Source organism: Papilio polytes, unplaced genomic scaffold (assembly GCF_000836215.1).
Source record: "Papilio polytes unplaced genomic scaffold, Ppol_1.0 DF824102.1, whole genome shotgun sequence".
NCBI lineage: Eukaryota > Metazoa > Arthropoda > Insecta > Lepidoptera > Papilionidae > Papilio > Papilio polytes.
The window spans coordinates 3,578,974-3,600,016 of NW_013525102.1; the positions used below are offsets into that span (position 1 = coordinate 3,578,974).

Here is a 21,043-nt window from a genome sequence, read left to right on the forward strand (position 1 = left end):
AAGTGGCCGCTTGCTCGTTTGCCACCTTCTATTATACAAAAAAAACCTATGTGAGAATACTTCTCAGATCTGAGGCGCCTTCTGCCTAAGCACTAAACACCTGTTTATTTTATTTAACAGCAACAAGGAATCAGACTTAAACACTTGGATGATAACTATTATTAAAGTCCGTAAAAATAATTAAAAACATACATACAAATGACCAAACTGTGTGTGCATAGCAGCTCTATTCAGAGCAGCATATCGAAAATTTTTATTTTTATCATTCATGTTATTTGTACTGCTACAGATATTAAATACGGTTCTGTCGAAACAATTGTATAATGAGTCTTGAGCACCACAAAATTCCTTCATCCTCATGCAGTTTAGGAAACTAAGAAAATGCTGAAAAATAAAATATTTAAATGTATTCATATTTTTCACATTACACAAACATTTTTCCAAGAAAATAAAAGATGTACTGACAAGAATATTGAATATCATATTATAAATAGAATAGTTTTGATAGATAGTTATTTGTTATATATTACTTAAAAATGGCCAAACTCTTGTACATAGGGTTATAAAATAGCCTGCAATTGTTCAATTAAGATTTTATAATTTCCAAGAGAGTGGAGACACAGGTACCAGCTAGTTATTTACTAAAATAACTTACAATGTCTGAATAATCTGGAATATCATTCATGATCTGCATTATAGTTTTCTGTAGTTGTTTAGGAGGAAGTGCTTTTCTTTCATTTATCTGTAATAAATTAGCTTGTTGAGCTGTAAATAACTCTGCTTGTTTCCTTGACCACTGACATTCTTCAAGGCTGCTGCAGACATAAAAAAGAACATTAATTTACACAATAATAGTAATATCTTTTGTAAATTATTTTTTTAACATACTTGTCTCTTTCAATTAAATTCATTCTTGTAAAAACTTCTTGTGGCTTTGTTTCTTCTGGTAGTGAAGGTGAACCTGTACACGGCACACCAACTGTTGATTCCATATGATTTAATCTCTGCAAGTACAATCATCTCGCTGAATAACATAAATTTTAAAATATGCACAAACATTATATTTCACTGATACCATCAAAATCATACATTTTTTAATACTTTGTTAAACTTTGTTTCTGTCATTCAGAAACTAAATGTACAAGTTAAGTTTTCCAACAATTTTTTTTAAATGGATACATTTAGAAATCAAGTACAAGCACATAAAATTTAAAATATAATTAATGTAATGCTATTTCATTTATTTATAAAAAATATTATTTTAACACAAAAGGATCATACCTCCTTGCTTAGGGATCTCATCATCAAACCCGGTCGACCTTTTTGATAATACACACAAAATGATTTATACAGGGACACTACTTGCACAAAAGTAAGTTTATCCAATTGCAACATTATCCTCCTCAAGTAGAAACCTGAAATATAATTTAAACATAAACTTATATAAATTACAGTAGATAGGGTTGGTAGAAAATTAACCAGTAAAGATTTTATACAAAAACTAGTACATAAATAATTCTGTGTTACCTAAAACACTGCATCTTGTGATAGTACAAGGGTTTGTCTCACTTTGTTCTATCATCAACTTATCAATAGTTGAAGTAACGCAGTCCATCAAAGCACTTATACCATTAACATGTATATTCTTGAGACGAACACAGAAATTTTCCAAGTGCACACTTAATAAATTATACCGTCCATCCGTAAGAAGTGTCTCTAAATCCTTAAAATCCATATCTGGGCACTAGAACATATATACTACATTATTATTTATATATTAAAAATATAACAATAAGCAATACAAATATTATGTATTATCAGTTACTAAAAACAGTACCTGAATTAATTTCAGGGCTAAAATACAAAAGTCTTTTCTATATTTAGGTGCCATAGTGCAGTTAATCATGGTTTTCGCTGAAAAAAAAAAGATTATTAACTTGTTATTCTTTTAAACTATATATACTATAGTGGAAATTTGGTCTATAAATTATGATTTGATTACCTACCTTCAATTTTTAATAAACCATATTCTCTAATAAAAGCAACGACTGCTATCTTGTGAGGTGTTATATTATCAACATTGCCTCGTACATTTATTAATCTACTAAAGTCTAAATTTTCGCCACTGCCTTCCATGTTATTATATTAACTTTTTGAGAGGGGTGGTAGAGATTCCTATCGCTATAAAGTCAATATTAAAATATAATACTAGGGTAATATTTGATACGTTATATTGTGAAAAGCGGTTTAAGTCAAGTTCAAGTTTTCATTGACATTTCCATAGTAAACAAAACACGAAAAATTGTTGCCAATGCAATGCATTCATGATAAAGAAAAGCACCGTGTTGTTGTTGCCAATTGCCATGGTTTGACATTGCTAATTGTCATTGAATCGTCAAAGTATTGAATTTATAGCTCTACAAGAATATTGTGGCATCTTTTTGACATCGACAGGAAGGCGCCACCGAGCATTTAGGGTTACCACCAAGGTATTACTTCCACATTAAAGGGCAATTCTTTCCTTTTGAATACAAAAACGCATATTGTTATAGATAGTACTTGCTTGTACCTTCTTAAGTGGGGGAGCAGACTCTGTAATTAAAGAACTTTTGTAGGAAACTTTAAGCAATGCTCTCTCTTTAGACAAAAAGGCGAGGAATAGCCTTAATATGATAGAAATTGTCTTATGTGATGCTTACGTACAGAACTGTAAAAATCTTATTGATTATTTAGATACAATCAACGCACAGTACAAACAATGTGGTTTGCGTCGTGATTCGAAGTAAACGACGCGGTGTAAAATTATTAGACATACAGTGTCTTGCTATGTCTCTGAGTACACACAGTAATTTCCTTATTACGTAAGTAAATAAGTATGTGTTGTGGCATATTGAATAATATCTATGTCGGTAGATGTAAATAAACAGTTCTCATTACGCACTCGCACAAATTATTTAATGTCATGAACGCGATATTTCTAGTTGCAGAAAATACATTACAACTAAATGTTTTGTCACTGCAATTTAAACTGAATAAAACAACTATCAGTATAATTTATAAGCCAATAATTTTTTAAAAATCACAAAACAAAACATATTATGCATGCGTCCCCTTGGGACTTCGGGAATATCTTGAATTAACAAATGGTAACACACTATCGTTACAATAGACACAAGATTCATAATTTCAAATGTGATTATTGAACTCCTCTACTTCTTTTTCGTGTTATAAATATCACTTACTTTAAAAAAAAAACCTCTCTTAAACTACTTTTAAACACTTTCATGAAATTACATAAAAAAAAACCACACAAAATGCTTAAAGTTAAGAGGGAATTGAACTGACAAATTGTGTCACTAATACCCTAACATTCAAGTGTTATTTTTATTTCCAAAAATTGTCAAGTGCCTAAAGACCTAAGTACCTTTATACAATATTGCAGTTGCAATTTTAAAGAGACTTGTGGCGCCCTCTTTACAGGAATGCTATATTTCTGGTTGGGCCAAACGTTTTTATACTCTTTGATATTTGATAGATAAGATATTTTAGTTTGCCATTGTACAGTTTCACTTATTTTCTAGTTTTTTATTTTACATTAGGATTCATTTTATAAAAGGACTTACATATGATTATATTCGTATTTTCACTAACTTTAAAAGTGTTTCAAGAATGATAATAATAAAGCCTCAACCATAGCAGAAAGCTAAAATGGGGATTGTTTACGTATCGTTTGTCCTTCCAGTGTTTTATTTGTTTGTTTTAACTGAAACTTCACGTGTTACTGTTTATCAAGGGGATTCGTTGCCGCACCATGGTCGATGTGAACCAATTACTATACCACTTTGCCAGAATATTAGATACAACCAAACTATTTTTCCTAATATTTTAAACCATGCCAAACAATCAGATGCAAGTCAAGATGTGTTAAAATTTACAGCTTTCATAAAAGTGAATTGTTCTCCGGACTTGAAGTTTTTTCTGTGTGCAGTATATGCTCCTTTATGTACAATATTAGAGAACCCGATACCGCCATGCCGTCATTTATGTGAATCTGCTAAACATGGTTGTCACACAAGTATGTTTTCCTATGGATTTCCTTGGCCAGAAAATTTGAAGTGCTCGTCATTTCCAGTTGCTGGCAAAGGTGTCTTGTGTTTTGGCGATAACAATGGCACACAAGAATTGCGTCAACGTCCAGAGACAAAACTTCCAAAGGTAGATTTTAAGGCAAATATTGAGCGAAATCCTACCAAACTGCATGGGGCAAGGGACATCGGTTTTGTTTGTCCCATTCAGTTCAAGATATCCAGAAATTTGGATTTGGAGTACTCTTTGAAAGTTGGAGATAAAGTGGAGAAAGACTGTGGAGCACCTTGCAATGGTATATTTTTCAGCCAAGATGAAAAGAATTTTGCTAGGCTTTGGATTGGAATATGGGCAACATTATGCACCATAAGTTGCCTATTTACAGTTTTAACTTTTCTTATAGACACAGATCGCTTTCGTTATCCTGAAAGGCCTATAATATTTCTATCAGTATGCTACCTGATGGTTGCAGCATCTTATGTCATGGGGTGGGGAGCAGGTGATAGTGTCAGTTGTCAAGGACCGTTTCCACCAACTATTAGTGGTACAAGATTACCAAATATATCTGTAATAACACAAGGAACCAAACATGAACCATGTACCATACTTTTTATGGTTGTGTATTTCTTCAGCATGGCTTCAAGTATCTGGTGGGTTATATTGACACTCACTTGGTTCTTAGCTGCAGGGTTAAAATGGGGTCATGAAGCGATTGAAGCAAACTCTCAATACTTTCATTTGGCAGCTTGGGCAGTGCCCGCCATAAAAACAATATCCATATTGGCAATGGGAAAAGTGGATGGTAAGTTTATGCTTTGACTTTGACATTTGACTTTCTGCTCAATTCAATGTTCAGTTACATGCCACTTGATAATAAAAAAATACATTCTCTATAGAATGATTACTTTGGTAATGCATTGGGTTTACAAATGTAATATGGCTAAACCTTACTCATTCCTCTGGTGTTGGCACCTACTATTTTCCGCCTATCGGGGGACCTACATCTGGGCAAGTGGAATTGGTATTTCACATAAAAGTAGGTGTGATTGTAAGTGAGTTAGTTGTTTTACATTTAGTTTAGTTTAGAATTTAAGAAAATAATATGAAAAATTTCTTCACAGGTGATATACTGTCAGGTGTCTGCTATGTAGGACTTTGGGATGCGGAAGCTCTACAAGGATTTGTGTTATCTCCACTCTGTGCTTATCTTGTGCTGGGAACAATTTTCCTGCTGGCTGGATTTGTTTCATTGTTTAGAATCAGAACAGTTATGAAACATGATGGTACAAAAACTGATAAGCTGGAAAAATTAATGATTAGGATAGGAGTTTTTGGTGTTCTTTACACTGTACCTGCCCTCATTGTTATAGCATGTTTGTTTTATGAATATGTTAATTTTGACAGTTGGATGGTAACATGGCATAGAGATTTATGTACAACTCCAATGTACTCAATCCCGTGCCCATTTACTTATCATGATGTAGTAAGACCTAAATTTGAAATGTTTATGATAAAATATCTTATGACAATGATTGTTGGTATCACATCAAGTTTTTGGATCTGGTCTAATAAGACCTTAGTTTCTTGGCATCAATTTTTCGACAAAATAAGAGGTCGAAGAGTAGAAGCTTATGTATGATGAACAAAGTAACATTGCAGAAAGATGTAGGAATTGTGTCCTTGATCTTTTCAATTTGTTATTTTATTATTGACATAAGAACATTTTTTTTTATATTCTAGTGTCATAACAAAGATACTCACTCAAAATGTGTAAACCTCAAATTGAGCTATTTTAATTTTACTCAGTATTGATGTGTTTGTTCTCTCTAAAAGTATTAATTTTGCTTTTGCAAAATATCTTGAAAAATTACTCTAGATAGAAAAGATCAACTATTTTAGTGTTTTAATTTTTTTACAAACTATTTTTTATGTTATTATTATGTACTTTTAATTTGCTTTACACTTTTTTTATTGAATAAGGAAAACATGATATAATTGATTAACATTGTGGCTACAAATTTACTTATTTTAGTTAGTTTTTACTTTTTTAACACAATGTTTTAAATATCTAAATAAGGCTGATAACATAAACTACAAACAGTAAATAAGATAAAATTTCTTGAAAACCCATGTATTCATTTTTTTTTTAATTTTGGGTGAATTTGATGACAGCTATGATATATTTGTAAGAAATAGATAATGGTGTTTCTACACATTTTAGTTTTAAATACTCATATATGTAAATATGGATTATTTTTTAAGGTTTAAATAAAAAAAATCAGTAAATAAAAACTTATATTTAAGAATAAGATTACATAATTTATCTCAGCATACCCCTCCCTTTCGTGATCTCAAATTCTCTTGGAAGTAAAATTAAAAAACATTAACTATAATTTATGCTCTAGTGTATTTTCCCCAAATGTGAAGCATGAACACTGACGCGATGAAGAGAAGAGACATCACCAACACTGGCACTGGTCCACTGTAAACAAATATACAATTATTAATATTCATGATGCCTTATGAATTACCAATCATGCACAAGCAATTGTCACTATACTATTCTCAACAATTTTAATGTTACTATGCAACCAAATGCAGTAACATTAGGGATGGTGATAAAAATATATGTTTTGTAGTCAAACAAGATGTCCAATATCAAAGTCACACATTGTCTAACACACAAGAATTTAGCAATGTTTTTACAGCAGGTCATGTTAGCGAATATTGGTTAGCTATAACTCTACTTGAAATAGATCTCTAAAAAGCTTGAAACACGACATCTTATTTAATTTTCATATTAAGTAAAACAAAGGAAATATATTTACACACGTACACTTTTACGCCGGGAGAATCGTCGGTGTAGAAGCGCCACATACCACCGGAGCCTGCACCAGTGCTTCTATTCCGAGCAGCTGTAGTTGTGGTAGTAGATTTGCGTTGTCGTACTGTACTGCCGCTTGAAGATCTTGGGACTGCGGAAGATTTACTTGGTGACCGTCCACCAGACCCCACGGAAGTTGAGCTCGGCGAAGCTGGCTGAATTTACAATAAGAAAATTAATACTCTTGCTATTAATAAATAATTATTTAAATGTTATATTAATTAATTCGTTCTTTTACCATTTTCAGTTATAAATATTCGGATCTGCTACGCCTTTGAGAAGACTGATTAACTTTATGAAGACAAAGTTTTGTAGCAGACAGTCGAATCGGATTGGTGTTGTTGGCTGTGCAACGCGTACAATCACTTGACACGTAGCCGTTCAATGTTGTCAGTACTTTCGGTTCCATTCTTTTAACGCAATAAAAAAATCATATTATATATTATTTTATGATTGCTTTGATGGATGAAAAGTTTTTATAATTCGTATGTATTTTTACAAAATTGTTTAATTCTTTTCAAGAAATGGGGATAAAACTCAAACCCCAGAGTCCAATAGTGCCCAGTTCACACTAGGTCAGTACAGTAGCGTCGTTGCATTGGCAAGCGACATTCATTAACTTAACATAGCGCCTGTAGGCTTTCACATTCAACCAGTTGTTCGACAGTCCAATCAGAGCCTAGTTTCCAACTGTTATGACCAGGTGAAAACCGCGCATAATGTAAATAGAAAAACAAATTCTTGAAGTTGACAAATGACATGTTGACATTTCCTGTTCCTACTTTTCTAACCTAAAACTTCACCTAACCTATTTAGTATTTACTACTTATTTTGCTGAGCCACGATTTCGGACTAATCTGATTTGGATATATATCACGAAGATCTTCATTTTTTATGTATAAATATCAAGGCGAGATGTAAAAAGTAATATGTCAGAAATAATAAATTAGGAAATAACTTCGAGTGTACTCGAAGGTATGTAATATGATTTTAAGATTCAGTTTAATAACCCAAAAATTATCTACGGCAGTTAAAATTTCAAAAACTAGTGCAATGAACGCAAGCAAATGTTATTTTCGCTATGTTGAGGCGGAGGAAAAAATCGACGTATCATTTTTGTTAAAAATTAAAGATGCGGTAAGACAGTTCAATTTTAGAAGGCAACCTACTGAAAATATACAAATACTATGTAACCGTATTGAAGCAAACGTCCAAAAAGTTATTTCCAAGAAGAGAAAAAAAAATGAAAAGTCTTCAGTTGATGATAAAATAAAAATTGCTTTGTTGGATGTCAACAACAAAGAAATGTCTGATAAATATTCTTGCAAGGATTTATTTGAAATGGAAGGACCTATCAAAGTACAAATATGTGAACAGTTTTATGAAGCTGTGTTTAATGCACCATGGATTATCAATATAAGTTTACCTAAAAGTTTACTTGTTGGATTTCCTGTTTATCCTGAGTATTTTCAAACTCTATACACAATGAAGGATAAATCTAATTTCAATTGGTATGCAGGCAAACCTGTTAATGACCAAGGAAATGTAATAAGTGATGTACACATTAATTGGATTCCAGTTGGAAATAGTTATTCATATGTTCCAACATCGGTGGATGTGGGTATGAAGTTGAAGTTGGAATGTACTCCAGGTGAACATGTTTTTGCTTAAAACCCTTTAATCTACATTATTAAGATAATATTTATTACTCAAAAGTGTGAAAGTCATTGCTCAATCATACAATTTAGTTTTACCAATGTACCTATATTTATTCAATGTTTTGAAATATGTGTTATTAACATTTATGTAATATGTGGTCTGGGTATATTTTGTATTTGACTTACGCTTTATGCTTCTTTTTTTCAATGATTTAATGGCACTAATGGCCTCATATACATTACAAATAAAAGTGCAAAGAATACAAATACTTATCAATTTGAATAACATCTTATAGGACAGTTTTTATGTAAAAAAAAAAGTTAAAACAGGATCCCAAAAAATTATTTCTATTAATTTTCAGGTAATAACAACACCATTGGACCTGCTGTGGAAACTATTTCTACAACTGAAGTGGAAGCAGGACCTGGCCCATGTCCTTTTGAAACAAGACATCACTTTACATCTTCAAAATTAAAGGATGCTAGGTGCGCCTTATTTTTGTATAACTTTAAATATTTTTTTAAAGTCATTCAAGTTCAGGCTATACATGAAATGTTTTTTTTATTGGAATTAAAAGTTCCTGTATTAAAAAAGCTTTGTACTAGTACTAGGTCATTGGGTTTTTATAGACTAGGTTTATATGTTTTTTAGTTTACAGTTTCCGATGTGTTTCGTACAATATATTAGCAGATTTATATTGCGATTCGGACTTCACAAGAAGTGTACTCCATCCGTACTGCCCACCATATGCTCTTCAAATGGACTACAGGAAGCAACTTATTTTGAAGGAACTTGAAGGTGAGTTGAATACATTTAATTAGACCAAATTAATGTTTTAACAAATTTGATTTGATTGATGATGAACTTTGAGATTTGGGGTAATGGTATCAATTATTTTAAAATATTCATGATTTTAAACATCAATAACTTTAGGCTAGAATTTGTTTTATTAAAAAGGTATGAAACATTTTAAATATCTGACACTTTTTTAATTATTGGAACTTTTATCACCAGGATACAATGCTGACATTTATTGCCTTCAAGAAGTGGACAAGAAGATATTCAATAACAGTTTAGAACCATTTTTGGACAGTCTAGGATTAAAAGGCTTATTTTACAAGAAAGGCAAAACTGTTTCAGAGGGATTAGCTTGTTTTTATAGACAATCCAGATTTGAGTAAGTTTTTAATTCAGGTTTGATATTCTCTGTGATGCCTAGTATTTAAATATTATTTTAATTTAAACAGAATGTTGGAAGATGAGAACATTTTATTAGCAGATGCTATAAAAACTTTGCCATGTCTACAATCAACGTGGAATGTAATAAAAGACAATAAGCCATTGACTGATAGATTACTGAACAGATCAACAGTGGCAAGTGCAACAATATTGCAATCAAAAGACAATATAGATGAAATAGTTATTATTGCTAACACTCATTTGTATTTCCATCCTGATGCTGATCATATAAGGCTGCTTCAAGGTGGAATTATTATATATTGGCTAAGTGATATTAGAGACAATGTGATTAAAAAGGTTTGTCGATATTTTTATCTATTTCTTAACATTTTCATCTTATAGATTCATTTGCAACAATAATTTTGTCTCGTAATTCTAGCACCCTGGGAAAAGAATATCGCTGATTCTGAGTGGTGATTTTAACAGTGTACCTTCATGTGGTATTTATCAGTTATACACCACAGGTGTAGCTCCAGATAGTCTTCCAGATTGGCAGTCAAGTAAGTTTTATTATTTTTTAACTGGCTACACAAACACTTATTTCTAGTTTAATAAAATGTAATGTACATTTGAAAATACATAAAATTAACAGATGCTGAGGAAAAAATATCCGACTTGTGTCTATCACATGATTTCTCCCTTGGAAGTGCTTGTGGAACACCTCCCTTTACCAATTTTACGGTTGGATTTGCAGACTGTTTGGATTACATTTTTTATGACAAAAACGGCTTTGAAGTAGAACAGGTAATCATTTCAACATTAAAATTACAACAAAGTTTTGAATTATTTTTAGATATATCAATAACTTTTTTTTGTCAACAGGTCGTTCCGTTTCCATCAATTGAAGAACTGCAAGCCCATACGGCTCTGCCGAGTATTGTTTTTCCATCAGATCATATAGCTATTATTTCAGATCTAAGATTTAAGAAATAACTATTAAATTATGTAAATATGAAAAAAAGTATCATTAATTTTATTCCAATATTAAATTGAATATATTTTATAAATCACCATTATACTAATATAAGCCGGCAGGCAAAGCGTGTACGATTTGTTATAGTTCATAATCATGAGCCTGGCGATCGCATACAAGCGGTCCATTTCTCGTTTACCATAACTCATGTAAGAAATTGCCCCGATTTTTGACGGAAATAATATTACGTTTTACATTGAATTATAAAAAAAAGAAACAAAATAATTTATCTGTCGAAATAAATTTTAATGATCTGTTCCTGAACCGAACAAAACAAAAAAACAAATGTCAACTGTCATACGTCAATCATCCTTGTTTGTGTTGTGTTGTGTCATTTTTCAATCTATTGTATTTTTATTAACACGAGAAATAATACTATTTTGTTAATTCAAAATGTTCAAAGGATCTGTTAAATCGAGTTGCTTCGTGAAAACGAAACCTTATGTAATATTCAGTTATTTAGGTAAGACTTTAGTATATGATTAACATTCGGAATTTTCCAGTTACTTTGTTGACGTTACAGTTATTTACATGTCCTACATAATGTATGATATTATATGGTGGACTAGTATATTATATGTTGTATCACTAAGCATTCACAAGCAATTGTTTCTTTATTAGGTGGCACAAATCAAGTGGGCAACACAATACATAATACGGGATCTGTAAAGTTTCCGCAAGCGGCCCCTCTTAAATTACCGACAAATGTAGTAGATATAAATTCAGCAGAAATGGGAAGGTTTTCCCCACTACGAGAAAGAGATATTTCTGGTCCCGTCATTAATTTTCATGGGATAAAGCAAGTGTTTCGTGAAATTGATATCACTCTACAATCTGATCCACATGTTAATAAATATGACTGTCGTGGCGCTGTCAGTCTATCGTCGTCGATGCAAAGTAATGTACCAAGCCCGTTTAGTGGAAATCACACACACTTAAATATGCCAGGATCACAATGGGGGCAAGGCTATAAATATTTATCTGATCATCTACACAGCGCTCATTATTTGACATTGAGAAATGAGTATAGAGGAAAACTCTTCAACCAAGGTAAGATATTTCAATTATACTTTGTAAAAATATTTTAATTTAAGAGTTAACAATTCAAATTAATGCATCTATTAGTATGTTTCAATACAAAGGAAAAGAGCTTCTATATTAATATTAGTAGAATCACTGCCAGGTTATCATCTCTCTCATTTAATATACATCCTTATAAAAAGTATTATTTTATCTGTTGCTTGATTCATTAACAAAATGATAAGAAATCATACCTAAAAAATTTTAAGTCTGTGCATAAATAACAATGAACCTTTAATTCCTTATCTAACATGACTAAACAATCAATTACTGAACATGTTTTATGATCATATTTCTTCAAATACAATTTAATATAATTAACTTGTGTGTGATAATTTTTCAAAGAATAGCTGGCACTTTTGGAACACGGAAAATGAGTACAGACACACAAACAGTGATGAGTGCCAAAGAAAAACTGAAAAAAGCAGTGAAGGAGTATGGTTCTACAGTAATTGTATTTCATATTTCCATTTCATTATTATCTCTGGGGGCCTGCTATGTTCTTGTGTCTAGGTATGTTAAATTAAGTGCTTTATCTGCCACTATTGCTTGTTAACCAACATAAATTAACAAATGCAGCTTGACTTATTCTATAATAAAAATTACAAATTAGGATAATTCTTCTTTTGTTTTCAGTGTATGTAGTCATACATGATTTGTTTGTGGAATTACAGAAGTTTTAATATAATATAAAAACTTGTTTCTATTAGTTTTAGTACGAAATAATTATGGTTTTATTTGTTTTTAGTGGAGTCGACTTAGTTGCAATAATGAAGTATTTCAACATAAGTGAAGGAACACTTTCAAAAATGGCTGTATCCAATGCTGGAACATTTGTAATTGCATATGGAGTTCATAAGTTTTTTGCTCCCTTTAGGATAGGTGTTACCTTAACAGCCACACCGTTTATTGTTAGATATCTAAGAAAAGTTGGAATGTTGAAACATCCTTCAGTTCCAAGTGGTGGTGGAAATAAATAAATATTTTTTGTTTAAATCTTTTTATTTCATTGACAATGCTTTAATAACCAAAAACTTTTCAAGATTTCATGTGAGAATTATCATGAATGGTTTCAATTGTGAATCTTGGTTAAATGGAATTAGGGAACAGGAACCTACAGTTGAGAATTTTTACTTTACATTTTGACTGCGAAACCATATGGCTATGCTCTATTAGGTGTATTGTTGTATTGATCATAATCTATAAACGAGGGTCAAGAGACTGCTCGATCCCTGTTTAGGATAAGGTGAGAGCTATGAAAGGAGCAGGTGGAGGCGAGTGCTAGAAATAACCATATGTTGTCAAAAATAAAGTTGTTTTTATCATCTCCATCTTTGTTCTACTCGCGTAGGTCCCTGTACACCGGGTTATTTACGAAATCTCTAATTTTGTCCAAAAAACAGTATTTTTTTTACATTAATCTATGTTAAAGGAAAGGGGGAAGAGGAGACCATCTAATTCGGAAGAAGTTTATTCGGCCCCAAATTAAATAAATGCGTGTCTGACTAAATTGTTGATGATTCTTTGAGTTAATTTGTCGAATTATAAAGCATTTATTGATGTATTCAGACTTTAAAATCGATATAGACCAATAGACTACAATTACAATCTGTCGTTCTAGTACAGAGAAACGAAGTTGCAATTTTAGTATAATTTCGTATTTAACCAAACATGGACGAGTCATCGTGTACACAAGACGTACTACTTCCCGAGTTTGCGCAATGGTATGTAATGAGCTATACAGTAATTAAGTATAAAACACCTATAAATATTAATAACATTATGCCGTTACGTATTTGTAAAGTGATCATTATCTGCATTCTAGTGAACATATTGCAACAATCTAGAACCTGTATTATAACCTCAACTACGTTATAGAATCTTTTACTTTTTGTACCCTATCACATAAACTCAAAGAGTAATAAAATAAACTAATTGTTTTACTACTAAACCAGTTTCGATACTGTTAGACGTCAATGACATCGATAAAAGATAACCAGAGTCAAATGTTCAGACTATCTACCAGCTAAGCAGTGTTTATACTTAGTGATGAATGATAGCCGCATATACTTCTGGACATAATTAAAAACAGTTATTTGAGTTAACGAAAGTATACAAAGTGCATGTTTGTCTTTCTTAATTTGACTTATATTCACAAAATGTTTTCATATAAAGTTAGTATAATAATAACAATAACATTTGTCATTTTTATGAATGTCCCTTGTTATTCAAGGTAAGTCAATGTTTTTTTTATTCAAGACAGTAAAATGAATAGCTTGCTTATACCTATAAGCCTATAAATGTTTAATATAAAACACCTAATCATTGGCCACATCTAAATACGTAGCAAGTGTTTTGTCGATGATTTTTTGTTGATCCCAGTGAATTGGAGGTTTTGGAATCGTAATTCTTACTTGGTGGATGGATGGATGTTTGTTAGAGTTGTAGCTTAAAGTGCTGAACGGATCTTGATGAAATTTCACAGAGGTGTAGAAGATAGTCTGGAAAAAATATAGGCTACATCCTTTTTTTTTAATACACGCGGACGGAGTCGCGGGCAGAAGTTAGTTATTTACATACATACCGCCTTCTCTCCTGTCTTCCACGAGTTTGTTACACCTACTTCAAATCGAGTCGGCATAAGCATTCTGGCCGATGAAGAACTAATAATCTCGGTTTAAAAACATACCACTTCGATGGAGGTTTAGTAATACCTTGTAGTTTCATATGTATTTTTACCAGCTGTAAATTTAGCCTATGTTACTCACAGATAAATTTCCTTTCTAACGGTAAAAGAATTTTTAAAATCGGCCTTAGGAGTTTTTGAGTTATTTCACTACATACAAAAATACAAATCTTTTCTCTTCATAATATTAGTTTTTTTATGAGAACTAATAACTGGTATAAGTTGCTACTAATAAAATGTAAATACATTTATAACTACCTAAAATTAGTTTATCCACGTATTTTAAGAATACAATTAGAGACCGCAATAACATCTTGCACGAATTTCGAATGAGGCGGTTCGCCAGGTGAGTCATTCAGCGTTTTGTCGTTGAGTGTGCATACTCATAGCTCTTTTATTCTTTTGGTAAAAGGAAGGGAAGTGTAAGTGGATTTAGCGTAGGAAGGAGACGCATATTTCCTCTAACTATGTGAAATCGTCTGTTGATTAAATGTATGCACTAAGCAACACATCAAAAAATCAGAAAATGCGGGTGTCTATTGGCAGAGCTTACATCTCTATTTTAGCGAATTCCGTTGGCCGCTCGTTCGTTGGTCATCGTGTAATATAAAAAATAGACATTATGTATGTGTCATGATTGTTTACATTGTTTTTTTCTTATTCCAGTAACATTTCTTCACCTGAGGAACGATACTTGTTCGATTTCACTAAAAGTGATGATGTGGTGAATTGGCAAGAACAATCTGATACTGTACGAAATGTCGGTATGTCGAAAGCGTTGCTTGCGTTACATCAAAATACTGGGTACAGACGAGCCATATTTTTTGCATTATTAAATCCACAATTAAATGGCGCCGGTTTCGCGGGCATAAGGGCGATTAAAACATACAATCTCACTGGGTACACAAAACTACAGGTCAAATGTAGAGGTCAAGGTCAATATAACGGATTTAAAGTGGTTTTGCGACACAAAGGATTAAACGATGAACCTAACTATTCATATGAACAATATTTTCAGGTATTCAGTTATTATTTGTTAAAAATATATTTTAGGACGAAAATTTTTATTTTAGGATATAAGGAAAGTCAGATTGAAAAATGTCAAAAAGGAATCGTAGTTTTGAAAACAGAATGACTGCCGAAATACGTTACAAAGTAAATTTCGCATAGTCCATTTTATATAAAGTCAACTGTTTTGATAAGTTGTTTGTACAATTTGTAAATAGTGTTTTAAAGATAAAAAGCATTATGATGTCAATGTCTAGAGAGGTCAACGAATTTAAATCAGGAACAATTATTTAGAATCGTGAAAAATCAACATTTTAGTTTTCATTTAAATAACATTTTTTTTAATATAATTTCAGGCTCCCAAAGATGAATTCGCTATACGAACTTTACCTTTCTCTGAATTCAAAGCATACTACAGAGGCAAGAGGAACAACAATAGCGAACCTTTAGATACTTCCCAAATAACGAGTATAGGTCTCCAGATGTATGGTGGGGTGTACCAACCCATTAAACAAAAAGGACCAGCTACATTAGAAATCGATTGGATAAGAGCTGTATAAAGCCTAGAAAATATTCAACTTGTACTTAAGAGGAATAATGGAATGGATTTGTGTATAAAAAGGCAAAGATAATATGTATATTTTATTAGCTATAATTATGAACACCACTAAATACATAGTATAGGAGGCATGTTCGCGAGTTACCGCTGGCGCGTGGGCAGCAGCAGCGAGAGCGCGGTCATGGCGTCGGGGAAGAGGGAGTGGTAGTTGACGAGCGGCACGTAGGCGGCGGTGATGACGCGGCCGGCGAACCATCGCCCGTGCAGCGAGTTGACGGAGGCGACAGCGGTGGCGATGGTGGGGCACTTGCAGTACACGTTGCCCTGCGGCGACGCCTTGTCCACGTACACGTGCAGGACGCCGCCGTGCTTGTTGCACTCGCTGATCACGTCGTCGCGGATCTCGATGTCCCAATGCGGGTTCGTTTCTCTACAAACAATTACATATACAATGTTGCGAGTGCGCAGAATATTACCATAGCGTGCCCAAAGACTGGGCCGCAAAGATGTTAGTAAAGAGTAATAATTACCACTTTGTTTAACATTATTTTGTATTTTTCTATTGTTTAAATTTTTGGTAAATAAAACAATCATAATTTAAATAAATATATTTTATGTCGTGAATTATCTTCATAGAAGTTTTTAAAGAGTACTACTACTCCAAAGTTTATTAAAGCTACTGAATGATAATTAAATGTTTTATTTCTCAAGGAAACATAGTCATTCATTTCTTTATATTTATTACATCTTTAAATTTGAAGGTAATTGAACTAATGATAAGTTATTAATGTGTATATTTTTAATAATATTTTTTAATTGTGTAAGGTACATGTTTTGCTTTTATTTAACTTACGTGGCAGGATCAAACATGTTATTGAGCATGAAGCACTGTGTGGCTATGGGTGGCGCTACTTGCGGCTGCGGGGCTACTATATTAGACCCACTCCCCATCAAAACAGATGCGGCAGCTGGAGGAATCTAAAGTACAACAAATAAAATCATTATGTACCATCAATTTTATCAGCACTTATTAAAAAGAATGACTTGGAATAACATTAATATCAATTGTATTTTGACATAAAGGCTATCAGCATGTAATTTTAAGATAAATATTTTAGTTCCAACATAGTTCATGAGGAAAAGTTTTAAGACACATTTATGGAAGATAAGTTGCAGTTTTGGTAATACAAGTATTAAAATTTAACAAATTGTTTTATCTAATTACATTCATACACAAATATATAGTTTTATTTTTAATACAACTCATTACAGATTCAGGATAGCAGAATTTCTAAGTTCATCTGGTTACTGTAATTTTTTTTTATAATAACATGGTACTATTTTATTTCCATAAGTTGGTGATGAAAGAAATAATACATACTTGTAATCCAGTTCCTTCTGCAAGCTTAAACATTAACTGTAGACGGCCTGTTGCCCCGAGATCGACACCAGCTCTGTCCAGTTCATCAGCATCAAAGCGAGTACTGGAGCCCCCGTCTGTACGCTCCGTTACATTTCCTACTTTCATTGGTCTTCCCGCTAATTCGAATCCATTCAATTGCTCCATCGCTTTCTTTGCATCTGTTGCATGATGGAACTAAAGGAAAAGTAATAAATATGAACATATGGAAAATGGTTGTAAAAAATATCAGAGTTTGTTTTTGTTTGTGAACACATGGAAATTTTAAAACACACTCTGGTAGATTTTTATGTGATCAATGTGACATTAATTTATTATCGATCAGTTAATTAGGTAACATATTATTTAACATAGGTATGAAACTTACCGTCAAAAAACCATAACCCTTACTTTTCCCTGTTTCCGGGTCAGTCATAAGCTGGATGTGATCAATTTTCCCAAATGGCTCGAAAATTCCTCGCAACATATCCTCTGTAATATTAAAATGCAATGAGCCAACATACAGTCTAGTGGGACCATTACTTGTCTTTGGAGCTAGGTTGGGCAAAGTATTGCCTACTCTGTTTTTCTCTGCCTGTGTGTGTTGTACTATAATGGGGACACCAAGTAACTTTTGTCCCGTCAAACCCAAAGCCTGTAAAAGAAAATTTATTACAAAACATGACTTAAAAAAATATACATTTTTTAGTTACACCATATTTCATCAACTTACCAATGGGACTGATTCAGCATCCTTAAATTCTATGTATGCTATCCCCTTAAACCTCCTAGTTTTGTTACATGTGATAAGTCTAACATCTCTAACTTTACCAACAGATGAAAAGAATTCTTCTAAATCTTTAGCTCTTATCCGCTGAGACAACTGCATACAGAAAACAGTTCTCAAATCTCTTTCTTCTGGAGGCAAATCCTCTAATTTTGGTTCAATTCCTCTTGATTTAGACCGATATTCATTATTAGGCTCTTCTTCCCGACTCTTTTCGCGTCTCGAGTGCCTGTCCTTACTACGTTCTCTCTCTTTACTACGTTCCTTGTCTCTACTTCGCCTCTTTTCCCTGTCTCTATCACGTTCCCTTTCCTTATCTTTGTCACGATCTTTATCTTTTATGTGTCTGTCACTACGATCTTTGACACGGTCTTTCCGATCTCTGTCCTTTTCCCTCTCTCTATCTTTCTCTTTATTCTTTCTCTCATCCCTGTCTCTTGAGCGTCGTGAATCCCTATCTCTCGATCTTCTTTTCTCTCGAGATCTACTGCGTCTAAAATGAAATTACCTTGTCAATATATATAAGAACTTTAATGTACATCTTTTGTACATTTGTATGTATTTTATAGATGCCCATTGATACCTATATGCGTTTTTTATTTTTTTAATTCTTGCAATTTGAAGTATTAATTTTTTTGAAGTTAGTTTTAATAAATGTTATTTTATTTCATGTCATTACATCACTCAATCAAAATTGATATGAATTATCAAGTAAATATTATCATTAACAAATCCACACTGACAAAGACATAAAATTAATTGATTAATGTTTGTATGTTCTTTTTATGGGTTTCTAAAGCAGTGGACAGAGAATGAGGCCACTTTGGTAAAAAAAATTCTTAGTATACAAAAGAAGCTTATCCTTAAATGCCAGGTTCAGCAGAAAATGATAGTATATATACTTGTGTAAAAAAATTATGTAGTTACCTTCGATTGCCATCCTTTTCTCTGTCTCTGTGCTTATCAGAATACTTGTCCGATCGATGTTTTGAAGAGGATGTGGTATCCTGTCACACAAAGCACAAGGTAGAAGCAGCACCACAGCAACACGCCAATGAATAAATAAAAATGTATTAGTTAATTTATATTGTTAATTCAAAAACATTTGTGAATATTCCTTCACTAACAAGTTGTTATGTGATGAAGTATCACAAATGTTATTTATGACTTTGCCTAGATTAATTTACGACGGCTTTTTGTATTTGGTTTGTCAAATTTGTTTGCTTTTCTCTATTCCCCGCTGACTTACCGTTTAATAAACCATTGACTAAGGGTGTAAACAGCTAACATCACAGACGGAAACTTCTGCAAAAGATTTATCACCCATAAGAGTGTGACTTTTCCACAACGATTTTAATACATTTGGTTTAACTAGCAGACAAGTTATTTTTCATGTATCAGAAAGTAAAAATATTATATAGTATTGGATACCTCTTTTTGGTTCAGGTCGATGAAGTATGCTGGACAATAACCACAAAGTTCTATAAATATAAGAAACGATTCTCAAATGTAAATTTGTTTTACAGTTTTACAACTCAAATAGACATATAATTTAGATTTTATTAAACTAAACTAAAATAAAAGAACCTGCTATTTAAGTTTTCTTAGAAAATCACCTTGGTATGTTTAACTTTTACACAAAAATATTGTCTTCATTTATTGTGTCATTACTTTGATATTTTGTAATGCCCTACATCTTTTGGCTTTTCCATTAAATAAACTACAATAAATACAACTTCTGCATTAATTTCTTGTAACTAAAAATATTGGAACCAGATATAACAAAAACCTATATCTATATATTTACTCAACAGCAACAAAGTTAATATCTACACGAAGATATGTTTCTACTTTCTCGATGTTTTTCAAAGATGGGTCACTATAGATATTTAACAAAATGTATGATGCTAACATATTATCGTATCTACTTTACAGTCGCAATTTCGGGTAATTGTCTCGTTAAAATAAGAGTTTTAGATAACAATGTAATTGAAATTAAATGATGCATTCATATGCATCTGACAATACTCACCGATTTTATGTATGGAGCTTCGAGCATTGCCTCTACATCGAAATCTTCGGCCATTCTGTCGATAAAGAATTGATTTTTACCCTTAATAATACATATAAATTACCGGTTTAAAATTGATGCTTAAAATTCTCCTTATGCTTAATATTTTACATGCTACGGAATTTTACAAGACGACTCTATGTAATTAGTAACAAAATGGCGTTCACGTTTCCATTCCATCACTATTTGACAAATATATTATCTTATTGTAATGCAAATAGTACATTTTACGTACCTGGTAATATCAAAATATGTATGTAAGCTTGTAGTCTTCGTAATGGGCTTGTCGAACCAAATAGCGTCCAATATTATATGTTCAGAGATAAAGATAAGAATTAAGAAGTACGACCATATTTTTCCTTTCTTTCGAGTAGTTTTTAGGTTTCTGGCACTGACCACCGACTACAGCGCACAGAGCCCACAGAGCAGAGTTTACAATTGCTGTTCAGACCATAGACCACTGACAATGAAACTGACAAATTCCACTGACCTATACAAACGGATCGGCTATAAAACGTATATTTTTGCCTATTTCATTTTAACATTTCGGTGCTGGCGGTATCAATTGGTAGCGTCTGGATTCTTTCCGATTTAAACGTGCCTGTTGATGTT

At 32.4% G+C, this 21,043-nt stretch overlaps 7 protein-coding genes across 9 annotated transcripts in view; 4 read left to right on the forward strand and 3 right to left on the reverse strand.

Moving 5' to 3' along the window:
• The window catches only part of LOC106099457 (anaphase-promoting complex subunit 5), a 5,256-nt gene extending 2,492 nt beyond the window's left edge, over positions 1-2,764 (reverse strand). The window contains exons 1-7 of the mRNA XM_013278015.1: positions 2,007-2,764; positions 1,838-1,914; positions 1,528-1,744; positions 1,282-1,415; positions 889-1,004; positions 656-815; positions 182-384 (exon numbers count right to left, since the gene is read on the reverse strand). Of these exons, the coding sequence (XP_013133469.1) occupies positions 182-384; positions 656-815; positions 889-1,004; positions 1,282-1,415; positions 1,528-1,744; positions 1,838-1,914; positions 2,007-2,136 (1,037 nt within the window). The 5' untranslated portion in view covers positions 2,137-2,764. The remainder of the gene's footprint in view (positions 1-181; positions 385-655; positions 816-888; positions 1,005-1,281; positions 1,416-1,527; positions 1,745-1,837; positions 1,915-2,006) is intronic.
• A 772-nt stretch (positions 2,765-3,536) lies between these two features.
• LOC106099591 (frizzled-7-B-like) lies at positions 3,537-6,327 on the forward strand. Its single transcript, XM_013278169.1, has 2 exons — positions 3,537-4,888; positions 5,208-6,327. The coding sequence occupies exons 1-2, from the start codon at positions 3,709-3,711 to the stop codon at positions 5,723-5,725; spliced, it is 1,698 nt and encodes a 565-aa protein (XP_013133623.1). The 5' UTR covers positions 3,537-3,708; the 3' UTR covers positions 5,726-6,327.
• Positions 6,328-6,368: 41 nt separating this feature from the next.
• On the reverse strand, positions 6,369-7,337 carry LOC106099596 (protein transport protein Sec61 subunit beta). Its single transcript, XM_013278176.1, has 3 exons — positions 7,209-7,337; positions 6,923-7,125; positions 6,369-6,568 (listed from the first exon to the last, which is right to left on the reverse strand). The coding sequence occupies exons 1-3, from the start codon at positions 7,209-7,211 to the stop codon at positions 6,481-6,483; spliced, it is 294 nt and encodes a 97-aa protein (XP_013133630.1). The 5' UTR covers positions 7,212-7,337; the 3' UTR covers positions 6,369-6,480.
• A 244-nt stretch (positions 7,338-7,581) lies between these two features.
• LOC106099590 (2',5'-phosphodiesterase 12) lies at positions 7,582-10,864 on the forward strand. Its single transcript, XM_013278168.1, has 8 exons — positions 7,582-8,621; positions 8,991-9,114; positions 9,288-9,427; positions 9,644-9,806; positions 9,877-10,165; positions 10,248-10,368; positions 10,461-10,612; positions 10,691-10,864. Exons 1-8 carry the CDS (start codon positions 7,955-7,957, stop codon positions 10,799-10,801), a joined length of 1,767 nt encoding a protein of 588 aa, XP_013133622.1. The 5' UTR covers positions 7,582-7,954; the 3' UTR covers positions 10,802-10,864.
• A 302-nt stretch (positions 10,865-11,166) lies between these two features.
• Positions 11,167-12,917, forward strand: LOC106099594. 2 transcript variants are annotated; one of them, XM_013278171.1, is made up of 4 exons: positions 11,167-11,304; positions 11,463-11,891; positions 12,272-12,434; positions 12,670-12,917. In XM_013278171.1, the coding sequence occupies exons 1-4, from the start codon at positions 11,235-11,237 to the stop codon at positions 12,899-12,901; spliced, it is 894 nt and encodes a 297-aa protein (XP_013133625.1). In that variant the 5' UTR covers positions 11,167-11,234; the 3' UTR covers positions 12,902-12,917. The 2 variants fall into 2 exon arrangements, with proteins under 2 accessions (XP_013133625.1, XP_013133626.1); XM_013278172.1 differs by lacking the exon at positions 12,272-12,434 and having other exon boundaries at positions 12,670-12,780.
• Positions 12,918-13,258: 341 nt separating this feature from the next.
• On the forward strand, positions 13,259-16,197 carry LOC106099595. Of its 2 annotated transcripts, none has more exons than XM_013278175.1 (3): positions 13,259-13,645; positions 15,274-15,625; positions 15,972-16,197. In XM_013278175.1, exons 1-3 carry the CDS (start codon positions 13,593-13,595, stop codon positions 16,173-16,175), a joined length of 609 nt encoding a protein of 202 aa, XP_013133629.1. In that variant the 5' UTR covers positions 13,259-13,592; the 3' UTR covers positions 16,176-16,197. The 2 variants fall into 2 exon arrangements, with proteins under 2 accessions (XP_013133629.1, XP_013133627.1); XM_013278173.1 differs by lacking the exon at positions 13,259-13,645 and adding an exon at positions 13,676-14,154.
• A 47-nt stretch (positions 16,198-16,244) lies between these two features.
• On the reverse strand, positions 16,245-20,847 carry LOC106099592 (RNA-binding protein 39). Its single transcript, XM_013278170.1, has 8 exons — positions 20,667-20,847; positions 20,393-20,447; positions 19,288-19,367; positions 18,307-18,853; positions 17,962-18,228; positions 17,556-17,771; positions 17,028-17,152; positions 16,245-16,604 (listed from the first exon to the last, which is right to left on the reverse strand). The coding sequence occupies exons 2-8, from the start codon at positions 20,444-20,446 to the stop codon at positions 16,316-16,318; spliced, it is 1,578 nt and encodes a 525-aa protein (XP_013133624.1). The 5' UTR covers position 20,447; positions 20,667-20,847; the 3' UTR covers positions 16,245-16,315.
• Between the last annotated feature and the right edge of the window lie 196 nt (positions 20,848-21,043).